The sequence below is a fragment of the Enhydra lutris genome, unplaced genomic scaffold, assembly GCF_002288905.1.
Source record: "Enhydra lutris kenyoni isolate GAN:26980312 unplaced genomic scaffold, ASM228890v2 scaffoldscaffold5, whole genome shotgun sequence".
NCBI lineage: Eukaryota > Metazoa > Chordata > Mammalia > Carnivora > Mustelidae > Enhydra > Enhydra lutris.
In genome coordinates, this window is record NW_019154089.1 from 52,482,850 (window position 1) to 52,508,941 (window position 26,092).

At 43.3% G+C, this 26,092-nt stretch overlaps 1 protein-coding gene across 1 annotated transcript in view; it reads left to right on the forward strand.

Moving 5' to 3' along the window:
* Positions 1-26,092, forward strand: part of LOC111141131 (A disintegrin and metalloproteinase with thrombospondin motifs 12-like) — a 291,198-nt gene that overhangs the window by 153,423 nt on the left and 111,683 nt on the right. Inside the window, exons 4-6 of the mRNA XM_022493477.1 lie at positions 10,314-10,510; positions 11,208-11,291; positions 23,151-23,275. Coding sequence (XP_022349185.1) covers positions 10,314-10,510; positions 11,208-11,291; positions 23,151-23,275 — 406 coding nt within the window. The remainder of the gene's footprint in view (positions 1-10,313; positions 10,511-11,207; positions 11,292-23,150; positions 23,276-26,092) is intronic.

A 26,092-nucleotide genomic window follows, 5' to 3' on the forward strand; every position in this document is an offset into this window, starting at 1 on the left:
TAATCTGTTCTTAGCCATCTGTGTATACCCAGAAAATCCATTGGATCTGGCGCATGAACTACAAAACCCTTTAAAACTTGCTGTTGGTGCTTGTCACTCTGCTTTAAGTTGACAGTGACAGGGAACCTGAAAAAGAAAAATGACAGAGATGTTTGGGGCTTTGTGGCTTTGGGAGTTTTTCCATCTTCATTTCAAATGGCTTCAGACAGACTATGGGAAAGGTGTTGTGCCTATGGTTGGGTAGTGTGTATCTTCAAATTTTATCCCCAGAAATTAAGTCTCCAGTTGGTAAAGGACCTGCAAGACAGGAGTCCTTGTCCTCATTGCCAACTCTGAGTATGGTTACTGGAAGGCCAAGTCTGTGGATTTGCTCCCACTTTGTATGGCAGTCTCAAAGCACCTTTTGCCATGGCCTGGATATGCTCTTTAATTTTGTTTAATCTTACTTTATATTTTGAACATACAAAATATGAGGAGAGCGCCTCAGTAATTCTAGACGTCCATATTCGGGTAACTTCTTGACTCAGACCTGCTCCCAGGGACTGTGCTGGGACAGGTGGGGTGGTTACCACTCCCTTTTGAGTTTCAAGGGAAGCTCAAAGGAAAGAAGTAGACACTGGCTTGTTTGGTCCATAATGCATGTAGACGCAGCTCACTGGGTCACACTTAATAAAAGGAGTAACCAAGCAACCAGGGGTTTTGCCCCTTGAGGGAAACCAGAAAAGGATGAAGGTTCTAAGGATGGTTGGATGTTGGGAAGCAAAATCTGGAGAAATTCCCCTAGCAAGTGACAGCCCAGCTGGACCTTTTTGCGGGCTCACTCTATCTGATTTGCTTTGTCTTACTTGTTTGTATTTACTTATGCATACCTCTCTAATCTCCATTCCTGGAATTATATCATGCATGCTGTTATTGCTATGGACAACTTCCCTTTCCCTATCCTACCCCCAGCAAGAGGGAGTGGTGGTGAGTCATCAACTAGGACTAAGAATTGGGAGATTTAAGTTTAGTTTTTGCTTTTGCTACTGCTGTGTGAGCTCAGACAAAGAATTTCTTTTATTTTGATGAAATAATTGTAGATTCACATACAGATGTAAGATACCATAGAAAGAGATCCTACCTACCCTCCACCCACTTTATCCCAATGGTAGCATCTTACCAAACAATAGTACAATATCACAAGCAGGCCATTGACACGGACATTACCCAGTGATCTTACTTAGATTTCCCTAACATCCTTATACTCATGTGTATGGATTGGGGTGCATTGTGAAACGACACAGTTTTGCTACACGTGTGGTTTCATGCATCTGCTGACATAGCTGGGATACTGAATAGTTCCTTCCCCACGAGAATCCCTTATGTTGCTCTTTGCCCTGATGCTCTCCATTCTTCATTCTTAACCTTGGGCAACCACCAAATATTTTCTAAAATTGTTTTCATTTTGAAATGTCCTGTACATGGAAGGATACAGTATATAGCCTTCTGGGACTGGCTGTTTTCACTCAGCAACATTCCCCAGACATCCCTCTACTTTGTTGTGTGTTTCAGTGGTTTGCCCCTTTTAGTGCCCTGTAGTGTTCTATGATACGTATGCACCGTAATTGGCTTAACCATTCACCTACGAAAGGACAGCTGGACTGTGTCTAGTTATTGGTTCTTAGAAAGAAAGTTGCACTAAACATTGTTTACTGGTTTTTGGGTGAATGTAAGTTCTCATTTCTCTAGGGTCATTGCCCAAGAGTACAGTTGCTGGTCATGCGATAACTGCCTGGGTAGTTCTGTTGCATGGCTGTACCATTTTACACTCTCACCAGCTGTGGATAAGTGACCCATTTGCTCCATATCCGATATCACAATAATGATACTGTCACTATTTTTAAGTTTAGCATTCTTGATAGATACGTAGTGATATCTCCTTGTAGTGATAGCTCATTAACTTTCATTTCCCTAATAAGTAATGTTGGACATCTTTTCATGTGCTTTTCTGACATCTGTATATTTTTTTCAGTGAAATGTTTGTTTCTATCTTTTGCTCATTTTTAATTTGATTTTTTTGGTTACCATTGAGTTTTGAGAATTCTGTATATATTCTTGATACTAGGCTTTTGTTACATGTGTGTTTGCATATATTTCTTGCCAATCTGCAGCTTGTTTTCCCATCCTCTTCACATTTTTTTAAAGACAGTTTTGTTGAGACATAATTCAAATACATATAACTGACCCATTTAAAGTGTACAATTCATTGGCTTTTCGTATATGCACAGAGTGGTTCTACTATCACCACAGTCAACTTTGGAACATTTTTGTCACCCCAAAGTGAAGCTCTGTACTTCGCATTGTCTTTTCCAGAACACAAGTTTTAATTTTGATGAGGTTTAATTCATCAGTTTGTCCTTTATGGATGGTCTAAGAACACTATGCTTATCCTAGATCTCAAAGATTTCCTCCTATTTTTAAAAGTAATTTTATAGTTTTACATTTTATGATTAAATCCACGTACTCATATGTTTTTATTATGTTCATGCATTTTTAAATTTTTATATAAGAAGGAAAGCTTAGGTCAAGGTTTTCGTTTGTTTGTTTTGCCTACGGATGTCTAATTTTTCCAGTGTCTCCTCCATTAAATTGCTTTGCACCTTTGCCGGAAGTCACTTAGATATCTTCATGTGGGTCTACCTTTGGTTTCTCTATTCTGCTCCCTTGATCTGTGTGTTTATGCCTCCTAATTTAAGGCTTTTTAAATGAAATTGGTGTATCTGGAAAACAGGATTAGTAATAGCTGCTGTCCTACTGCTTGGTTGTCAAGAGAGGCAGCTATGATGGTGTAAGGTACATGTTCTTATTGGGAAGAATAAGTTTCACTCATTCCTCTGAAATTCTTTAAGCTTGCCTAGTTGGCATCACTCAGTTTTCATATTCATATGCTGGGAATCATGGTGACTTACCACTCAGCTGCAGACATGGGAAAGGTTCACGTTTGGAGTCTTTGCAGCAAAATTAACATTTTGCTTCCGTCTGTAACATTTTTACAGGCTCTCTGAGTTCACCCTGCCAGCCTGTGTGTTGGTTTAGAAATACAACCTCATTTTAATAAGCAACACATACCACGAAGGGGAGCTAATGTCCCCTAATCACTTGGCAAATTAAAATAATTTAAGATTAGGCAGTTTGGAATTCTCCAGGCCATTGTGAATTTTTGAAAAGCTTCATTCTCTCTGCACCTTTGTTCATCCTGATCACCCCATCTGCTCACCTCTCGCCTCCGTCTAGTTACATTCTACCCACCCTGAAAATCTACCTTCTCCCTCCAGAAGGACGTCTGTTCCATCTGCTCACCAGACAGAGAGCACCTCAGTGGAAGAAAAGTTGATTTTATTCATATCTGTAATCTCAGGGCCTGTCCGGGGACTGGAAAATACAGCTGCTTATTGAATCCAGCTTTCCTTGGTCTCCTTCTCCCTCCAAAGGCTTATCTGCACTCTGATAAGCTTTTAATCATTTATTGTTTATATGATTCTCTGTTTCTGGCTGATGGTTTTTTTCCTTCTCCAGTAAATGAGAGAATATCTTGAGCTCAAGGACTATAGTTTCTACTTTATCTTTCCCCAGAGAGGCTAGTGGAGGCCTGATAGGTTTTGAATACACGCACGATATCTTGTGCCTGATGAAATATCACAGTGAAGGATGCGCCATTCCTGACTTACCATGGTTCAGCTTACAGTTTTTTGACTTTATGATAGTGTGAATGCAGTGTGCATTCACTAGAAACTGTACTTCAAGTATTGAGTTTTGATCTTTTCCTGGGCTAAGATTCTCTGCCTCTCTCTCTCTATTTGTCTCAATATGGGGGACATTAGGGAGGCAAAGCTCCCAGTCAGCCACACCGTCATGAGGGAAACAAGGGATACACCTACAACCTTCTGTCCCCATACAACTACGCTGTTCTTCACTTTAAGTACATTATTCAGTAAAATTACATGAGCTAGTCAATGCTTTATTCTAAAATAGACTTTGTGTTAGATGATTTGGCCCAACTGTAGGTTTGCATAAGTGCTCTGAGCATGTTTAAGGTAGGTTAGGCTAAGCCATGATGTTTAGTAGGCTAGGTGTAGCAAATATATTTTAGACTAAATGATATTTGCAACTTACCGTGGGTTTATGGGGACATCACCCCATTGCATGTCAAGGAATACCTGTATACATATTGAATTTACTACCCCATCTTTGAGAAGAGAAAATTCTAGAGTTTCTCTTTGTAAAGCTGGGAGGCCCAAAGCAACATCTGAGAGAGGAGTTACGTTTGGTAGATGCACGACAGAGTCACCTTCCTGGGCAAACAAGGAGTTAGGTGGAGGATTAGAGAGGGAAAATCATGAGTTTGAAAGATAGTCCGACAAAGCAAGAGGATCTACGAGGACACGTCAGGTTGACAGTATCAAGCCAGAAAGAGCTGCCTAGAAAACAGCCTCAAGAGGGCAGAAGTGAGCAGAGGCATAAAGGTTTAGCCAAGACCAGCTTCTCTTGCGTTGATAGATGACTGTAGCCCTAGGACAGGGGGACAGAGTCACAAGGGGCAGGAAAAGCCTGGCTGCAGTCAAGAGTCCTGGAAAGGTTCAGGGAAAACTTTTAACCTATGTTACTGCCAGACTGCGTTTCGCTGTAATGTGCTGGAGAATGGGATTTCTGACCAACTAAAATGTGAGTTTACTGAGAAATGTCTTACTTTGACAGCTCTGCTTGTTGAAATGTTAACGCCTGAATAAGCACACTTCAGTGATTGTGAAACAGTGATTGGTGAGTGAGTCTCCTTAGGGACCTAAAGGTCACTCTGGGGCTGGCTGATGTGGTGACAGGAAGTGCGAGATGTTGAGTTGATCTGTGTTTGCTTTAACATCTACCATCTACCACGAAAGTTACCCATTTTAAAATTTTTTTAAATTGTGGTAAAATTGATATAAAATGAAATGTACCATTTTCATTATCAAAGGGTGCATTTCAGGGGCCTCACGTGCATTCGCTTTGTTGTGCGGCCCCAGCCCTCCGTGTCCATCTCCAGAACTGTGTCCGTCTTTCTAAGCTGAATCTCTCTGCCAGTCAAGCAATAGCTCCTCCTACCTGCCGCCCCCCGCCCCCCGCCCCGGCAACCCTTGGCAACTGCCATCCTGTTATCTGTGTGAATCTGACTACTCCAGGTGCCTCAGATACGCGTAATCATACAGTCTTTGTCCCCTGGTGCCTGGTTATTCCGTTTAGCATAACGTCCTCAAGTTTCATTGATGTAGCAGGTGTCAGGATGCTGAATAACATTCCATCCTATGTAGGTGTATCACCGCATTTTGTTTATCTGCTCATCTCTCCAAGGACAGGAAGTCACTTTTTATTTCTTTGCAAAGATTTATTTGTTTATTTTAAAGAGGGAGCGAGCATGAGTGGGGGGCAGAGGAAGAGAGAGAGAGAGAGAGAGAGCACTCAAGAAACTCAAATAGACTGTGCTGAGTTCAGAGCCTGATGTGGGGCTTGATCTCACGACCCTAGAGATTGCCACCTGAGCTGACTGTGCCACCCAGGTGCCCCAGGAAGTCACTTTTTAGAATAAATCTAAGTGTTAGTACTATCTGGTCCTCTCTCTCTCCTTTAAAAAAATTGGAAAAAGTCATACGTAAAATTACTTGCTTCTGAATGATGCTTCCTTTTTGTTTTGCTCTAGTGTGTGAGGAGCCAAGATATTTTGTAAGGTGAGGGCAGGGATGAGGCAGCCGGGCCGGTTAAAATCATGGCTCTCCCCAGTCGTGAAATTACATAAGCATAACTGAAAACAAGAGGAACTAAGGTTTTCACCTATTAAAAGCATAATTATCTTTAGTTGCAAATAAGATGAAGGAAAACAAAATAACACTGGTTACCACTCTGGCCTGTGGCAGGTATGTGCTTGGTGTTCCCCCCACATCGTAAGGTACTTCTTCCTTACAGCAATTCTGTGAGGCAGACTTTAGACAAATAATTAGGAGACCCTGGATTAATAACCAAGTATCTAGAGCTCTAAACCAATTCTGTGCAATAAAAATCCAATGTACAACACATATAATTCTCAATTTTGTAGCAGCCAAGAATGATAATAATAAAAAAAGAAACAGGTAAAGTTAATTTTAATAATTTTCTTAACCCAAGATATCAGAATATTTATTTCAACACATAATCAATGTAAATTGTTAACGTGATACTTTGTTTTTTATACTAATTCTTTGAAATCTAGAGTGTGTTGAATCAAAACTACAGTGAGATACCACCTCGCACCAGTCAGAATGGCTAAAATGAACAACATAAGAAACAACAGGTGTTGGAGAGGATGTAGAAAAAGGAGAACCCTCTTATACTGTTGGTGGGAATGCAAGCTGGTGCGGCCACTCTGGAAAACAGCATGGAGGTTCCTCAAAAAGTTAAAAACAGAGCTACCCTATGACCCAGCAATCACACTACTGGGTATTTATCCAAAAGATATAAGAATAGTGATCCAAAGGGGCACGTGCACCTCAATGTTTAAAGCAGCAATGTCCATAGTAGCCAAATATGGAAAGAGCCCAGATGTCCATCAACAGATGAATGGATAAAAAAGAAGTGGTATATATATGTGTGTGTGTGTGTGTGTGTGTGTGTGTGTGTGTGTGTGTGTGTATATATATATATATATATATATATATATATAATGGAATATTACTCAGTCATCAAAAAGAATGAAGTCTTGCCATTTGCAATGATGTGGATGGAACTAGAGAGTATTATGCTAAGTGAAATAAGTCAGAGAAAGACATGTACCATATGATTTCACTCATATGTGGAATTTAAGAAACAAAGCTGATGACCATAGGGGAAGGGAAGGAAAAATAAAATAAGATAAAATCAGAGAAGGAGGCAAATGATAAGAGACCTGAGGGGTGGGGGGATGGGGAACTGGGTGATGGGCATTAAGGAGGGCACTGGGTGTTGTATGCAACTGATGAATCCCTAAATTCTACCTCTGAAACTAATAATATTCTGTATGTTAGCTAACTTGAACTTAAATAAAAAAGAAAAAGAAATGCAGGGCATACTTGACACGTATAGCACATTTCAGGTGCACTAGTATCATGTGTGGCTGGTGGGCTATGAATTGTCCTGGGCTTCCCTGGATGGTAATGTTCTTTCCAGCATCCCAGGAAATGTGTCTGTCTGGCTGAGTTCAGTGTCTCCCTTTGTACTTCATGTATCTCTAGTTCCGTGATGGAAATGCTGTTTCCTGTTTTGGAAGCTCCTTGCCACCACATACCTTCATAGAAGAATGGCTGGCTGCTTACATAGAAGGAGTAATTCCTTTTTTTCCTCCATAATTTTCTATCTTCCCCCATCCTGGTCTCTTTGTCTTCCTTTGGAGAGCCAGAAAATGAATGAATAGACGCATTGTGTGAGATCTTTCTTAATAATTATGTGAATTATTGCTAGGGAAGCATTATAGATGGTTGGGGAGAATAACTTTTGGCTACTTGGTTGAAAGGACAAATATTAATGAGAGAACTGGTGAAAAGACTCAGAAAAATGCTGCTGTTAAATTATAAATTGCGAGGAAAGTAAAAGTGAAGGGCCTTCATCACATTTTTTAAAGTTTATTTTTCTAACTATAAAAGTAACATAGAAAACACAATAAAGCAGATAAAAGAAAAAAATTACCCCAAATTACATTTTCTGTTCTGAACTTCTGAGAAATCTGAGAGCTGAAATGGGAAGGCCTTATTACTTTGTGGCTTCCCTCATCTGTTGGAGGCAAGAGAGCACCTTCCTCCAGAATAACGTTTCCTTCAGCAAACAAAACTTGCCGGATTTCGATGCATGCACGATTGCTGTTGACATTCTGGTTTGGGGATTAGGGGTTGGAGGTGGGTAGATATGTTGAGAAAAATATAGAAGTTGGAATGAATGAATGGTGAAGATTAGACTCACTAGAATCTGAATACTTCTCTTTGTTTTATTTAATGCCCTATATGACCCTTCAGCCCCTCAAATAGATATTAAGTGAAGAAATCCATATACTCGTTCAGCAGACACCTACCGCATGTCAGAAGACACCAGGCTCAGTGCTGAGTGTTGAGTTACAGCCCTAGTATATTTACAAAATAGTGTATTCAACTTACAAAAATGTTTTTTTGTAAAATAGGAAATGTTGCAGAGTGTAGAGAGTCTCCCTATGTGTTGTAAGAATCTGTTTCCTAGGGGCGCCTGGGTGGCTCAGTGGGTTAAGTCGCTGCCTTCAGCTCAGGTCATGATCTCAGCATCCTGGGATCAAGTCCCACATCAGGCTCTCTGCTCGGCGGAGAGCCTGCTTCCCCTCTCTCTCTGCCTACTTGTGATCTCTCTCTCTGTCAAATAAATAAATAAAAATCTTAAAAAAAAAAAAAAAAGAATCTGTTCCTAAATAGTCTAAAGTCACTGAAAGCACTAAATACAGCATTTTTCCTTAGCCCTCTCAGATATCGCACACTTGACAAAGTAATTCAAGGGAGGGAGAACTCAGGAAACATGAATTATAATCCCAGGGGACATTATATCTGCTGCAGTTATGGACCACTTTGCTTTTGTGACAAGTGCCAAAAAGAGAGATTGCAATTTGCTTTTTTCTAGTAGAGGTCACGATGATATTATCATTGTCATGAACCAAAGGCAGGATTTTAACTATTCTCCAAATGTAGCAAATAAATGGATTTGCTACTTAATTCTCTTAGCTCAAAGCTCTATATTTCATTTAATCTCCAGTCTGGGTCATCCTGCTGGTCTGGACTGAATCCCCCTGAGGAGGAAGCCTTTCTTTACAAAGGAGACCTGGATCTGTGTCTCAGTCATCTGTGTCACTCAGCAGTTATAAATCCCACACGCTTTCTTTCCCTTCTTCATCCTCCGACAGAAATGTGCTAATGCATTTCTCCCAATGAAGACCAGCATGGAAGAGGCAGCTAGGGGCAAAAGACGACGAAAAAACCCAAAAATTTAATAATCAACCAAGCAGAATAATGAGTCCCAGCAAGCTGAGACATTGGTAGGACTCCAATGACAGCCTTTCCTTACCCTAAATAAGGAAATGGTGAATAACTGAGGGCTTTCATCCTTCACCCAAGGCATCGTGAAAGGCGTCTTACACAGCCTCTAGGTCCTCGGTGGTGAGTTCTCCATTTCTGAAGGTGTTTAGAAAGAGTTTATTCCTTCACAGTTACATTTTCATGTTGAATCTAGAATTCTGCCAGCTTATAAATAACTAGCTATACTGCAGTGTAAGCAGGGAATTCAGTACACTCTTTCCAAACTCTCTTGATTTTGGGACTTGTAGTTTCAGAGCTCTCATTAATACCTAATGTTCCAGGCTGCATCACTTAGGAAATACAGCTTTTAAGGATTCCTGGCTCAGGAAGGAACTCAGATTAAATGACTGCTGAAGCTTCTTCAGATGATAAGGATCCATCAATCTAAGAGGATCTTATGATTATGTCTCTCTCTTTTCTTTCTTCTTCTCCTTCTTCTTCTTCTTCTTCTTCTTCTTCTTCTTTTTCTTCTTCTTTTTTTTTTTTTTTTTGGTAACTACTCCCCTGTGTGTTCCGACCTCACACAGACGGTGAAAGTGAGCAAGCAGAAAGGGTTACAGAGCAGACCCGTGTACCACGCTACCTTTTGCCTTCTTGAAAGACATGCAGCTGCTTCTCCAGCTTACACGTTCTCCAGTTGTATGCACGTTTCCTCGGTGGGAGACTACAATGTAGAGTACATGAAAAATGCACGATTTTAGGGCATAGAAAACCTTGAATCTTCTGGACCTTATGGGCTGTGTGACTCTGGGGAAATTATTAAACCAGGCATTTTGAACATAAATTTTCCCATGTGCAAAACAGAGATAGAAGTACATCCCTCAAATACCCGTGAAGATAAACAACTTGGTGTTTTAAAACCTCGAATTGCTTTGCGCATAGTAGGCACTGAATAATTTAGAGGAGGAGGAGAAGAAAACGTTTCCAATTTTTATCATAACACCTTTTTGATAGTGAGGGACCTGTTTAATGAAATAGGTAATAATTATTTCAAAGAAGTACTTTGAACCTCTCTATAAGGTACAGATTTCCATTATCTTGGTCCAAATCATTCAACTCAGTCCCTTCCTCCATTTCAGATGTGTATATGAGAACACTGCGTTCCTACATTGTTGAACATAAACTTACGGCCTTGCATCTTTAAAACATAGGTGGGTAGTATGTGCTAGATACACAGTGTTAGCCCACTGTCTCCTGTTTAATGTTTAGATGGTCTTGCCACCTCCCAGAAGCTGGAGCAACAGCGAGAGGAGTGGGAGAGGAGCCAGTGGCCCAGGAGAAGCCTGTCTCGGCGGTCCATCAGCAAAGAGCGCTGGGTGGAGACGTTGGTCGTGGCTGACACGAAGATGATTGAGTATCATGGGAGCGACAGTGTCGAGTCCTACATCCTCACCATCATGAACATGGTAAGTCGGACTGTGGGGTAGGGAGACACAGCCGGGGGACAGGTGTAACTCTCCAAAAATACGAGAGACCTGTTTCATTTCTTCCATATATATCTGAACCTATTCCCTGCCTAAGTGAGGAAGGATAGAAATTCAGGACCAATTTGTCTGTCTCTTAAAAAAGTGTATCCTAGGGAAATTTGGAATTTATCACTCCTTTTCTGCTAGGTATTTCTCAAGTGACTCAGTCCTTTTAGTTTGAGTTTATCTCACCACTTTATGTGGGTGCACAGATAAGTAAACTCAGGCAAAGAATTAGAATGTGATTTCCTCAAGTTAGTTAGAATTGGAGTAAAGTTAATGACCCCTGATTCCAGACCTCCCTTTTGCATTCTTGATGTTTCTGCCTTCCCAGAGAGAGTATTAGTCCTGTCAAGATGGAGAAAGGTATTTTCCTCCAGAACTGATAATAAAAGAGAGAAAGAACCTGGGTCAAGGAAAAAAAAAAGCCGGTCTGTCACCTTAAAAATGTTGCCTTTCAATATCACAATGTGGATGGGGCCAGGGGTAACTCTCAATCTTCGTCGTACTCCCCCCAGAATTCCTGACCTCTAAGGCGACATTATTTGAAGTGATTCACAATGCTGTTTTCCCCCTCCTCTGGCATTTATCAGTTATCTATTCATGTGAGCTAATGGTTTTCCCTTTCTGACTCTAGGTCACTGGGTTGTTCCATAACCCAAGCATCGGCAATGCCATTCACATTGTTGTGGTTCGGCTCATTCTACTTGAAGAAGAAGAGGTAAGGAGAAGTTTCTCTCCACTCTTCTGACCTATATCCTTATATTCCTTACCTCTTTTTTTCAGGACAGCTCTTGATGGACAAGAAAGGGGACACCAGGAAGCTGTTTAGAAGCCCATTGAGAGGGCGCCTGGGTGGCTCAGTTGGTTAAGCGACTGCCTTCAGCTCAGGTCATGAGCCTGGAGTCCCGGGATCGAGTCCCGCATCAGGCTCCCAGCTCCACGGGGAGTCTGCTTCTCCCTCTGACCTTCTCCTTGTTCATGCTCTCTCTCACTGTCTCTCTCTTCTCTCAAATAAATAAATAAAATGTTTTAAAAAAAAGGAAAAAAAAAAGCCCATTGAGAAGGACAGTGATATTTCTATATTATTTTCTTGGGAATTTTGTGCTGTCAAGTGGGAGATGGAGAACATTTCTGAGAGAGACATCATTGGACTCTCCTGGCAGTCGTTTAGTCTAGTAAACACAAATCAGATTTACAGCAGTGGCTTAGAATGTCCACAATGAATAAGACTAAATCATGAAATGGTTGTGTGGTTTCAGTAAAAGTTAAGAGGGACATGGACATGTTGAACCCTTTATCCTGAGTAGTTGCCTCTTGCATATTAATATGTACCCCTCAACTCTGGGCTGTCTTGTCTCTCTGTCTCTCCAAGATTACCCTTGGAAATGGCATCTGTTCTCAGAGACTCACGTGTCTTCTACATGGTGAGACTTGGTTGTTACCTCAAACCCAGACCTCTTCCTTACTTTCACTCCAGACTCCCATCCTGTCGCCACCTTGCCATGTCACCCTGGGTGTGTCAGAGCCCACCCAGACGTGCAAGCTTAGCCCACAGCAGCGTTCTTGATTGCAGCCTGTCCAGATCATCTCAATTCTGCCACCACCCAGGCTCCAACCCTCCCTGTGGCCCACCTCGGTAACCATGTACAGGCCTAGGAGTCATTCTCGAATCCTCCTTTCTTTATCTTCCACATTCAATGGCAGGGTCCACAATGCTACCTTCAAGATTCATCTGCTGACCACCCACTGTCCATGATCTCTACAGTCACTGCTTTGCTTTAGGCCTTATCATAATCTTACTGAAGGGAACTCCCAAATGGTCTTCCTGTTTTAAGACTTGCCCTCCATAATCCTTTCTCTATGTAGCAGTTAGACTGATAATCTTAAATGAAAATTGAGTTGCTCCACTGCCCAAAACTGTTAAACAGCTCTCTGTTGTTTTTAGAACAAAATCAAAAATTTCTACCATGCCCTGCTGAGACTTTCATGATCATGCCTCCATCACCCTTTCTGGTCTTTCCTTTTGTTGCTCTCTACCTTGTTTTCCACCTTGAACTCCCTGGATGTCAGGTAGGTTCTGGAACATACACGGCCTTCTTCAGCCTCATGGCTTAGGCACTTATGGTTCCCAATGCCCAAAACACCCGTCCCTTGGCTCTGGGGATGGCTGGCCTGTTCTCTGGCACCTGTCAGACCTCTGTTCAAATGCTACTTCTCCAGAGAAGTCTCAGTGACCATCCGACTCAAAGCCAACTCCACTTGCTGTTCTCCATCACAGAATAAAGTTTTCTTCCTTTATTTGTACTTCTTGCACAGTTCATTGCTCTTCTATTTGTTTACTCTTCTCTTGGCTGTCTTAGCCACCATTGCGATGTAAATTCCTTCTTTATTCTTGGCTGTATCCCCAGCACCTAACACAGTGCCTGGGACGTGAATAAATGAAGTGACATTCAATGAAGGCATGAACCCTCCAACCTGGTGAAATGCCTTTCCAATCTACTGATCTTACCCAGCAGTAAAACATGTGAAGAATGGCCTCATTCAAGTCTGCCTCCTCAAAAAACCTGAGGTCAGAAGGCTCCAGGCAGGATTTACTGTTTTCTGGCCCTTCATTCTCAGAAGACTGAAAAACAATAATATCCAGAGTCTGGATCCATTTTCCTTTCTCTTTCCCTTTCTACGCCCCACTTCCTGAATCACTGAAGGCATACCTTGGGTATCTTGGAATACTGTCAGGTGTATTATTTTCCTTCCTGTGAACCTTTTGTTATGAAAATTTTTCTAAGACTTAGAAACCAAGCCAGACAAAAGCTATGTATCTTTTCAATGTCTAACATGACCTGTCTGACTCTCCGGGAATGCAATTTTGCCTGATTATTATGTGCTATTGAGTAGGTCCTAGACACAATAAAGTTAGGTATGAACATGCAGAAAACTGACAGGGTACAAATGGTTTTTGTCTAGAAGAGGTAAAAATAATTCGTGTCTAATAGAGAAGATAACTCTGAAGGTTGTAGTTTTATTGGCCTGTTGACTAATTTTGTATCTAATTTAGCAATCTGATTCCAGCATTTTTTCTTTATAGTTTGACCTGCTAAAGTGGCATCACTTTCCTGTATCTGCCTTTAAACCAGCTTGGACATCTTGTCTATCTTCTTATTAATCAGTTAAATACATCCCTACCATGTTCACTGTATATTTTTTATGAGAATTACATTTTTTAGCTTTGTAAAAGTTATACTTTGATACTTTGGAAGACAAATATCCACTATTGTGTAATAGTCTCTCCTATATGCATGCTTCACTGCAGAATGTGTAGAAGTTTAGGGTTTTCAGACAAAAAAAAAATAGCCAAGGAAAAACCTTTCCCCTCTGCAGTCCCTGTGATAGTGCTAGTCAGATGTCAAAGTGCGCCTTCCATTGATCAGGCCCCTGAGAACTCCACATCTCTCCCTCCCCAGGGAACAATGCCACTTGGAGACTGTGGAAGTCTCCTGATCGGATGGGGGGGCCACCAAATGTTGGGCAGCCCAGTTGGATGGAGGCCAGCATCGTGGGCCGTGGAAGAATTCACTTGAGACAGAACAAAAAAGATGGAAGTGTATTGAATCCTCTGTCAAGGAGCAGCAGGAAGGACAGCAAGGGAGAGGCTATCCACCACGAGACAGTGTGGGGGGTTGTAGTCAAGGAGGAAGCTGAGGAGGAATGGGAACATAAGAAATTTTCCTTTTTTGGTAACCTTGTCTGTGTTCAGTTACCTATTGGTCAGCTGGGGCTTATGGGTCTCCTGGGCCTCCAGTTCCTATGAGCAGTTGACTTCAGGGAGAGTTTCCGATTTATCATTAGTCCCTCCCCTTGTGAGCTGTAGGAGCTTTGGTAGGTTATATAACCTCCATTCTTCATTTTGTAAAATGGGGAGAATCATATCTACTTCCTAGGGTTGCTGTGAGAACCAGACATGTGAATTCCCGCATTAGTGAGCGTAGTATCTGGCTCCCAGAAACCAGTGGGTAAACATTACTTCCCATCATCACCTCTGAGGTCCTATCACAACCCCGTAAACTTGTTGCTGGTACGCTCATTTCGCCGAATTGTGCAGAATTGTTGGAGGAAAACAGAAAATTGGAAGGACAAGATTAGGATCCGAAGTTTGAGACTTCTTTTAAGAACAGGCTAGAGAGAAAACAGGGATGGGAGTGAGCTGGGGTGAGGCCGGATATGCCATCTGGGACAGAGCCTGAGGGCAGCAGGCTGGCTTGATTAGCAGCGGGTGGGCTGATAGGCAGGGAGTTGGTGACTGTTTTCACAGAGAATGAATTTTCTTCTTGGTCTTGCAGTGATTTAAGGTTGGGTTCCCTTTTGTGAGACTCGAGTTAAAAAGTCTGTTAGTTTTGGGAATTCAGGGTGGTGATTTCCCCTGCCCCCCTCCTCAAGAATTTTTAGATCGCTAATGACCTATAAAATCGTGGCTCTTTCAGGATCAATGTCAAAAATACTGGCAGAGAATTTGTATACTTATCACTTTTTTTTTCAGTTTCTGCATGGTTATTTTCTTTTCTTTATCTTTTTTAAATTTTATTTTATTTTATTTCTTTTCAGTGTTCCAAGATTCTTTGTTTATGCATCACACCCAGTGTTCCATGCAAAACGTGTCCTCCTTAATACCCACCACCAGGCTCACCCAACCCCCCAACCCCCTCCCCTCCAAAACCCTCAGTTTGTTTCTCAGAGACCACAGTCTCTCATGGTTTGTTTCCCCCTCTGATTTCCCCCAACTCACTCATCACTTTTTTAAATCAAGAATCTTTCCCTCTGATAGGGCACGTGGGTGGCTCAGTCGGTTAAGCATCTGCCTTTGGCTCAGGTCATGATCCCAGTGTCCTGGGAGCCTGCTTCTCCCTCTTCCTCTGCATCTTCCCACTGCTTGTGTGCTCGCACGGTCTCTCAAGTGAGTAAATAAAATCTTTAAAGAAAAAAAAGAATCCTTTCCACTAATAGAGGAGTTATTCCTTAGTTTTCATGTAAAGCTTTGTACCGTTTTCCCTTCTCTGCGTCATCTCTTTTTTTCTGAGGAACCTAAGCCTGGCTGGCAGAGAATAATCACCTTATGTATTGAATCCCAAGTTGCTACTGGCAATTCCCAAGGAAATTGATACAAGATTTTTTTTTTTTCATTATAAAGGGAGCTTACCCAGAGAGAACAATTTATAGTAAAAGCCACATTTTGCAAAATCCTTTCTTCTCTCCCATTTGGGGCTGTTTCTGTGAGCTGTTGCTGATTTCCTTGACATCTTCTTGCCATCGTTTGTCCTTCGGTGTCACGTACCCAAATGAGTAGGGAAGGGGAAGTGGGGAGTGAATTTCACTTAAGAAAATGAGATGAGAAAAAAAATAAAACCAACAGGGCGCCTGGGTGGCTCAGTGGGTTAAAGCCTCTGCCTTCGGCTCAGGTCATGATCTCAGAGTCCTGGGATCGAGCCCCGCATCGGGCTCTCTGCTCAGCGGGGAGCCTGCTTCCTCCTCTCTCTCTGCCTGCCTCTCTGCCTGCTTGTGGTCTCTGTCTGTCAAATAAATAAATAAAATCTTAAAAAAAAAATTAAAAAAAAAAAAAAAACAAAAAAAACCAACAGTGAAAGAACAAAAAGGGAAAGCTATTTTTCAGGGGCAAAATCAGTGTGGTTGGGGGTTTGTCTTGATAAGCTCAAATAATTACGCAGGTGCTTCACGAAACACATGTAGTCCAAGTCTCCCCAAATTTGGCGAGCCAGCATGACCCCCCTACAGTTCTTTTGCAACAGGGACATGCTCAGGGCATGTGGTATTGAGGCAGAGCTCATTAATGCCTCTTAAGGCTTCTGTGTTCAAGGGCATTCAAGAAACTAAAAGGGTAAGTGTTTCCTGGACTTAGCTTTTACAAGACTTGGAGATTAAGAGGCCAAGGGGGCAGAGAAAAATTGTACTCACTTAAAACCTGCCTGCAGAATCAAGACATTTAGTAGAAAAGTATTAAGGTATCCTGATGACCTTGTCACTGAAAATGTGTTAAATGCCACATATTGCAGGTGGAAGTTCTACACAGGGGCGAGGTACCCAGCCACAAATGATCAGCGAATTAGTTCCTTGTGCACTAGCTTTGTAAAAAAAAAAAAAGCAAAAATTGACAAAAGCACTAGGGAGGAAGCCAGCAAAATTTTGAGAGGAGCCTTCAGACCCTAACATTTCGTCCTCTCTTCAGTGACTAACCCCCAGGCTATTCCAGAATTGCTCTTATAGGTGTGATGGAATGGGGGAAGAATCCTCCCCATGGCTGCCTTCCACATTTTCGCTCCTTCTCCTCTCCTTCCCTCCCTCTGCCAGTGGTCCCACTGCTCGCTTATCTCGACAACCTCGCAGACCCAGCCCATGTGGAGACAGTTCAACCTCAGTCAGGGACCCTGACTACTGGGTTCCTGTTCTCCCTTCTTGTCCTTATTGCTGTCAAGAGTTATAAAGAGTTATACAGGGTCTTAGATTAGAGCGAGGCTCACCAGCTCTCCAGCCATGCTTCCGTGGATATGATGCTGGGAGATGGTGTGAGCCTTCCAGGTAGGGATGGAGGACTTTCCTCCTCACAACATGACACAGCACAGCACAACACAGCACAAGCTCGAGCTTCATGTCTGCAGCTGCCCCTCTTGTCCCCTTGCTGTGGAGACAGGGGCAGCCCAGGTGGATGCTGGGCACATAGTGGGCTTCATCTCGGCTGAGGAGTTCCAACCCAAGGAAACATCAGCCCTTCAGAGGTGCCTGGGAGCAAGCCTGTCAGCTTGTGCCCTAGTGGGAGTCATTATCCTGGACAGTGAAGAAATCTGCCCTCTTCCCTGGAGGGGTACACTGACTCAGTACTCCAAGTCTGTTTCTACACAACATCCTTGGAAAGAGACAAAAGCTGTCGGTGTCTTTGCTCAGATGACTTGAAGAAACACAAGAGAGCCATGTGGACCTGCCGCCCAGCAGTTCCTTCCACAGGCACCAGGATTATTATGACAGATGTTCGTTGTTCTGTTCTTATACTTCTGACCCCTTACCTTCCACCTCCCTAAGCCACAGGAGATCTTGCCTCTTCACTGACTCACCACGAAGCCTTGTCCCTGTGGGTGCTGCACTTTTGTCCAGCACAGTGGGCGTCTTCTTCACTTTTTCTCCATTCCTGGCGGGGGTGGTGTGCAGCCCCAGGGTGGGGTGTACACCTGCTGTGTGTCAGGCTTGTGCAGGGCTGAGGCGAGTAGGGAAATAAGCCTCAGTCCTTGTGCTGAAAGAACTGAGGAGGAAAACAGGCACACGGTCTGACCATTCTAACCCCAGGCAGCAAGTGCTGTGAGGCAGCAGGGCACGAGATAAACAGGTGCGAACATAATCCAGAATGAGGTCAGGGAAGGCTTCCTGGAAATGCTCATATTGAGTCTCAAAGGACTGATGCTGGGTAGGTTGAAAGGGTAAGAGAGGGGAGAAAGGCATTCTAGGTAGAGAAGCGGCTTGAAGAAAGCAAGGTAAAGGGGCGCCTGGGTGACTCGTCAATTAAGGGTTTGTCTCTTGGTTTCGGCTCAGGTCACGATCCCACGGTCATGAGATGGAGCCCCACATCGGGCTCTGTGTGCAGCAGGGAGTCTGCTTGAGATCCTCTTCCTTCCTCTTTTCCTCCCCTTCTTCCCTTCTCCCCACTCTCTCTCTCTCTCTCATATATATATATATATATATATATATATATATATATATATATATAAATAAATATAAAAGAAAGGTAAAAAGAGCATGGTATATGGCATGGCGGGGGTGGGGGGATATCAACTGTTTGAATGTTGCCAGAACATATGCTGTGAGGCTGCAGATGAAGGGAGAGCCTCTTGGAGGTCACACTCCAAGGGGTCTTGAGTCCTGGGTCATAATATGGGCAGACTTTGGTTTTGACCAGATCGGTCTGGCACCAGCTTGGAGAATGGATTTAAGAACAAGGAAGAAAGGAGAAAAGTTATGAGATGATGTGAGCAAAAACCAGGCATGAAATGAAGAGAGTGTCAGCTCAGGCAGCTGGGAGTAAAGAAGGAGGCGAGGTAGACTTAGCAACACATGAGGACAGATGGGGACTCTGGATGCAGAGGGAGAGAAGACTAACAGGAGGACTTTGGGGTTTCTAGATGAGGCTGTTAAGCTCATGGTGTTTCAGCTGAGAGGAAGCAGGAAGAAAAGCAGGTAAATATTGTGGGGGGAGGACTCTGGGGATGCTGAGTTGGGGGGTCCTCTGGTGCCATCTAGAAGGTGCCCATCAAGAGATTTGAGTGCATGAGTTTGCCCTCTAGGAGAGGTTTGGGGTGAGATCTAGATTGGAGAGTCAGGGGCATACAGATGATCTCCCCCAACCTGACTGTGATCAAGAGTGAACTAAGCCGTGAGCCCAAGGAAGGCAAAAGAAGAAGAGCCTGTAGAGGGGCCTGAGAAGTGGTCAGAGGGCAGGAAGAGGATGAGGAGCTGGGGGTCTCAGAAGTGGAGGGTTTCTTTCTGTGTTTGTCTCCTCCCCAAGGTGGGAGTGTGACCTCGGGGGATAGAAAAAAGTCAGATGGTTTCCCATCTTGAGCTGTGTGCCCCACCAGGGCCTTTGTGAGTCAAAGGAGAACATTCTAAGATGGGATTCTTCTGCTTCTGTGTATTTACGGCTACTTAGGGAACTTAACTGACACTTTTGTGTGGGTGTGTGAGTGTGTGGGGTGTATGGGTGTGTGAGTGTGTGGGGTGTTTGGGTGTGTGAGTGTGTGTGGGGGTGAATGGGTGTGTGAGTGTGTAGGGTATATGGGTGTGTGAGTGTGTGGGGGTGAATGGGTATGTGAGTGTGTATGTGGGGTGTATGGGTGTGTGAATGTGTGGGGTGTTTGGGTGTGTGAGTGTGTAGGCTCTTCCTACCCACTGTCACTCATTGAAAGTTTCCCTTTGATTCAAAACTATGGAATGTCATGTAAAATTAAGTAGTAACCCACATAGAATCATACTGAAAAGTGCTTTATAAGATTTTCTATTGCAACCCTTAAGCCTTAATTCGGATCAGTTATTTTTAAGATATTTAAAAAATACTTTTGTTTTGAAATAATTATAGATTTACATGCAGTTAGAAGAAATAGTTCAGGGAATTCCCTTATATCCCTCCCCCATCTTCTGGTGCTAACATCTGGTTTAACTGGAGTATAATATTATAACCGAGAAGTTAATATTTGTACAAACCCTTACCTTATTCAGATTTCATTAGTTTTACCAGCGCTGATTGGGGGGGTGGTGTTTGTGTGTACATTTCATTCTATGCAGTTTTAACACATGTAGATTTATGTGACTATTGCCACAATACAGAATGGTTTCATCACCAAGTCCCCGCATGCTACCCTTTTGTACCCCCCTTCTGCCTACCAGCCTAACCCCTGGAAAGTCCTAGTCTGTTCTCTGTGTCTATAATTGTGTCATTTCAAGAATGTTATACAAATGGAATCATAGGGTATGTGTAACCTCTTGCGATTGGATTGTTTCATTCAGCCTAATTCCCTGAAGATACATCCAAATTGTGTCTTCAAGTATTTGTTCCATTTTATTTTATTTTATTTTTAAAAATATTTTATTTATTTGAGAAAGAGAGAGAGAGTACGAGCAAGAAGAGTTGGCAGAGGGAGAGGGAGAAGCAGACTCCCCACTGAACAGGCAGCCTGATGGCGGGGGTCCACCCCAGGATGCCAAGATCATGATCCGAGCCAAAGGCAGACGCCTAACTGACTGAGCCACCCCGGTGTTCCCCTGTTCCGTATTTTAAAGAAACTGTTAAGCTGCTGTCTGCAGAGGCTGTACCCGTTTCTGTCCTCACCAGCAGTGTTCCTGGTGACCAGCTTTAGCACACCTGTCCTCCCCACTCTTCGGGTGCTGCCACTGTCTTTCATTGCCTTTGTTCGATAGGTCTGTAGTGACAGGCCCTGGAGGTCTTAACTTGGAATTCTCTGATGGCAAAAGATGTTGAACCTGTCTTCCCATGCTTATTTGTCCTCTGTCCATCCTCTTCAGTGAGTTGAAACTTTATGTTTGCTTATTTTCTCATTGTTTCTATTGTTGAGTTTTGGGAGATCTTTATGTATTTTAGGTCCAAGTCTGAATCTTTGTCTTACAAAGATTTCCCTCCACTCTACAGTCATCTTCTCATTGTCTTTGAAGATTTCTCTCATAGGAAAAATTTTTAATTTTGAATGCGGTCCGATCTTTCAGTTTCCCTTGTATGGCTCGTGTCCTTACTGTCAAGTCTGTGAACTCTTTGCCTAACCCCAGGTCCTCAAGAATTTCTCCTGTGATTTTTTTTTTTTTTTTTTTTTTTTTGCTAAAATTTCCAAGTTTTACATCTTACATTTAAGTCTGATCCGTTCTGAGTCATTATTTATGTAAGGTGTGAAGCTGGGATTGAGGCTCCTGTCTTTCAACAGTATTTGGTCATTTTCCTGATCCAGAGCTTATACCAGTTCTGCTAGACTTATGCCTAAGGATTTCTTTTTCTTTGGAATAATTTTAGATGGTATTATTTTTTAATTCATGAGTATTCTCTCAGAGACCTCCTCACTCACACACAGAAAACAACAAAAGCCCACAACCAAACAAAAGAAGAAATATAGGATTGAAAACAGACCTCAAAGCAATTGAATCGCAGTTGACACTTTGTTTAATGCTGGGGCCTCTGGTGTGAAGGGCCTGTACCTGAGGCGGGCTCCTCATGAGGCTGGCTACCCGCGGGAGGTGCGCTTCACCCGGAAGCCCTTGTTCTTGGAACCTTTGATTCCATATCTGGCCCGATTCACCTTCAGCTAGCTTCTCACTTCTCTGAGGTTTAATTCCTTCTTATTATAAAATGAAACTAACACTGTTCTCTTGACAAAAAATGCCCAGAAGAAGCAATTAAATTAAATGAAAGAATATATGTGAAAGTATCTGACACATAGTAAATGATTGGGAAATATTGCTTTCCTTCCCCTTCCTTCCTTTCTGCCTTTTTATTTACTTCTCTTTCCTTCCATTCCGGCTTTACGGCCCTTGCTGGTTCCTGATGGCGGGTGGGGGTTGTTGGCTCTGGCAGGGCTGCTACTCTAACTAGGGCTTGACAAGATGAGCGGGAGGCTGACCCCTGTGCCCCCAGCTAGTCCCCCACAACTCTGCCTCCTCCTCCACTATCTAGCTTATGTAATGCTGGACAGTGAAATAGTGAGGATTAGTAAATAGTGAAGTCTGTTTCTTCTATTTAAATTCAGAATGCTGGGGCGCCTGGATGGCTCAGTGGATTGAGCCTCTGCCTTCGGCTCAGGTCATGATCCCAGGGTCCTGGGATCGAGCCCCACATCAGGCTCTCTGTTCAGCAGGGAGCCTGCTTCCCCCTCTCTCTCTGCCTGCTTCTCTGCCTGCTTGTGGTCTCTCTCGGTCAAATAAATAAATTAAAAAAAAATAAATTCAGAATGCTTAGCAGCTCGTGAGTTTTCATGAGTGAAGATAAGCCACCTTTCTGTGTTTTTGTGGTGGTTCGTTAGCATACCTGGGATGTGCAGGTGCCTTTAACAGGCAACTGTAGCCTCTCAGGTCTTGTCTGGGGTGTGGGTCTTAGCAAAATACAGAACGGTACTGAAACAGGTTCATGGTTTTATGTAGAGATTGTTCTGAACTCCTGGGACTGAAGCCAGAGTAATATACTCAGAATAGGCCAATGGAGGTCATCATTCTCCAGGTAAAATCCAGGAGAGAGCCATACAGAGACCCCGGAGAAATGGGGCAAGTGAAAGGAATTTCAATTTCATTTGAATAGAAATTCAAATGAAGCTGGAGTCCCCCTAGAGCTGATTATCCCTCCCCCTCCTTTTGACAAGTGTTCATCCAGTTAATTTGGAACAAGTCCTCTCCTCCCATCCCCAGTAGTAACTTTGGGCCAAGTGGGTGACTCGGGAACCCTGGGAGTTGCAGGCTGGGGGTGTCCCCTCCAGCATCCTGGTCATTGTCAGACAGCCAGTGATCCTAACTGGTCAGAAGCCTGGAGAGATTATGTCACCCTCTGCCCTTCACCCACGGATGTGAGACCAAAATGGAAACCACGGGCAAGCAAATGTTGAGTGCAACCCAGCCTTGTAGTTCTCATGTAAGGAAAAAGCTTATTGTTGAGTTATTATTATTATTATTATTATTGGTAATAGAAATAAAAATGCCCCTTTGGAATTGTACTGGCTTAGGAAGCAGAGAGCTACTAGAGATGGAACATCACACAGGTCTTGGTCTTGGCCAATGTACTTTTAAGTTTTCTTTAAGGGCTACTTGTTCTAGTGATAACTTCTGTCCCGCACTTCTGTCCTTCATGTTCTTTTAATAAAAGTCATGAGGGTAATGGTGTTGAGAGCAGGGAGGAAGTTGGCCTCTGCCAAACTCATGCCAAAAAGATGTCTGAGGCGCCCACCCAGAGCTTGGCCCACTCGGCTGCTTCCAAGGACTTGTGTGATGAGCCCTGAGCACAGGAAACTCAGCTGTGCCTGTTCTCTTCCTCTTCTTTCTCCAGCAAGGATTGAAAATCACCCACCATGCGGAGAAGACACTGTCCAGCTTTTGTAAGTGGCAGAAGAGCATCAATCCGAAGAGTGACCTCAACCCTGCCCATCATGATGTGGCTGTCCTCCTCACCAGGTACACCAGGGACTACACAGAGGCCGGGGTCTGCAAAGCAGGGGGGCTGGTGGGTGGGATAGTTACCTGGTTTTCAAATTTATGCGTGTCTCCTACTATTCGCTGCTCTGTCATTTTTAAAGGCAATGATCCACATGACTCCCAAGACCCATACCAGCGAGGGGGCAGTTGGCAAACAGTGCAGGAAACTCTCCTTTTTAATAAACTACATCTGCTGGCAAAATGCAGGCCTTTTTCCTATCCCGAAGATGATTTCATTTTTAAAATTGGCTTTTTCATGCAGCTCCGTAAGCAATCAGGAAGATTGTTTGCAGATCCTCATTAAAGACTCCTGTAAGTCTTCAGCATGGGGTTTCCGATCCTTTGTTTTATTTTTAAAAACTTTCCCTCTGGTTTAGAAACATGCAACTGTCTCTACAGAAACCAGTCCTCCTGGTAACCCACCCCTGACTGATGCTAAAGACAGAATATAGGCAGCAGGTCTCCCTCGCCTGAATAGGCGGAACTGTTTGCCTACACGTGTCTCCCTTTACCCCCATGAAGATGGTATTTTGTTCTGATTACACATAGCCCCTCTGGTGCGAAGAAGAACCATCAGCCTTCTAGGATTCTTAGCTGTGAAAGGCTAAGAAACTCTTCCGATCACCCCAGGCTCTTGAAGGCTATTTGTACTCATTGATTCAATAAATGTTTGTTGAATACCTGCTGTGTAGTAGACACTATTTTAATCTAGACATACGAGGGTCTTCCATTCATGGGGAGGTACGTTCTCCTGGGGGGAACCCCTATGTAGATTCAGAGACACCAAGAAATCCAGGCACGTGTCATGGGGGAGGCTGCTTGGCCTGGCCTTTCAGCCACCAAGAACCTCATGCACGGGAAGGCCCTTGTATATGTTCTCCCTGGGGAGGACAGGCTGCCCCTGAACACTTGGGCCTGTCATCTCTCCCAGTGCATGGGATGCCTGCAGAGGTTGATAAGCAGCCTTCACTCCAACCATCAGAAGTGCCCTTTTGAGTGAAAGTATCAAAACATTGGTTGAATGCAAACAGTTTCCAGAGGTTCATATTGGGACCTGTGACATCAGTCGGTCCCCTGGGGGGTAGGTTAATGTGGGTTGGGAAGGTAAGCACAGGGGCCCTGGGAAGCCAGCAAGCAGGCAGAAAACACTGAGGACCTGGGCGAGAAGCCACGGAAAGACTTCAGTCCAGGCAGGACCTCTCTGTAGAGAAGAATCCTGGATCTGGGACCACCATTGGAACCTGGGTCAGCTCCACCTCTTTTCTTGCCCTTAAAGTAGAAATTATTTCTTCTCTCCTTCTCGCATGAAGAAATGAGTGAGTTGAGGATGATTAGCATTTGTGGAGTGTTTGATGTAGCACTGTGCTACATCTCTTAGAATAATCAGCATTCCATTTAATCTCCACAGCAACCCTGGTCATTGACTCCTACTAGCCATTGCCATTTTACAGAGCGGGAAACTGAGGTTTGGTTATGTCACTTGCCCCAAATCTCATTGCTGTTAACAGGAACAGCTGGGACATGAATCCAGGCACCCTAATAGTTAAACTATTACCCATAAGGATATGAAGGATCTGCTCTCTTATTATGACCATTTTTCTCTTATTATGATCATGTTTCTTCTTTGGAACAAAGGCCTGGTTTCAATATATGTTGAACTTCACCAGCTCCTAAACAGTGGAGAGTATTTCAGATTTGAAAACGGGATTTCTCACTCTTGGCATCACTAACATTTTGGGTTGGTTAATTCTTTGTTGTGAAGGGCTGTCCCGCACATGGAAGTATATTTGACATCATCTCTGGCCCCTGTCCATGAGATGCCAGTAGCACCCGCTTCTGAGTATACCAAAAGATGTATGCCAAGCCATCTTTTCTCTTATACTACTCCCAGTATGTGGCGGGGAGGTAGAGCTTATGTGCTTTGGGGAGCATAAGCTCCTGGCCTGGAAGACTCCTATTCCTACATTTCTAATATTACCCCCCTTGTTTCCTCTTTAGTGCTAGATACTTAGTAGGCACACAGTGAACAATTATTTAATGGACCTAACTCCTGTCTTATCACAATGAGAAAGCCAGGGAGTTAGCAATAGACTCCATCTTTTCCCAGCAGCTCCACGCAGGCCTAGACTTTTTGAAAAAAGTGAAATAGTGACTAGTACATCTTGCTGTAGGGGCGGAACAGTGTTTTCTCGATCCTCCCACAGACCCAGCAATTAGTTAGAATGATTGGGCTGTATGATTCAATCTAGCTGTCCAACACAAAACCACCCAACAACTATTGCTATGAGAGTGGAGATCAGATCTGCTGGCGTGCCCTGAGATGGGAGCTGTCTCTCTGTCCTAACCCATTGTCCCAGCCGTTGTCTCCTGGGAAACTGAGGACTCATAGGAGTTTTCAGAGTATCCATCTTTTCCATGGCCCATTGGAAACAAAACAAAAAAAAAAAAAACCAGACTATTTGTTGCCAGAAATGGTACCCACACTAGCCCAGTGAGTTGAAGATCTGTAACTAACTGAAGTTCAGAGCCTTGTTAGCATTTGTGCTAATTATTCTCGGCAAAGAGCTCTTCTTGAATTGAAGAAAACCAAAAGACTACTTAACTCTTGTCCTTGACTGAAATAATGCGCACAAACATATGGGAGCACATTTTTACATTTAAAGACTATAGCCAGTATTTTTTTGAGATCCAAGGAGTTTTTATTTGTATGGGCATTCCTTCCCATATGCCATGTTATTAGGATAGTGGGGCTGCAGAGACAACTGATTTGAGCTCCAGATGGATTGATGAGACCAA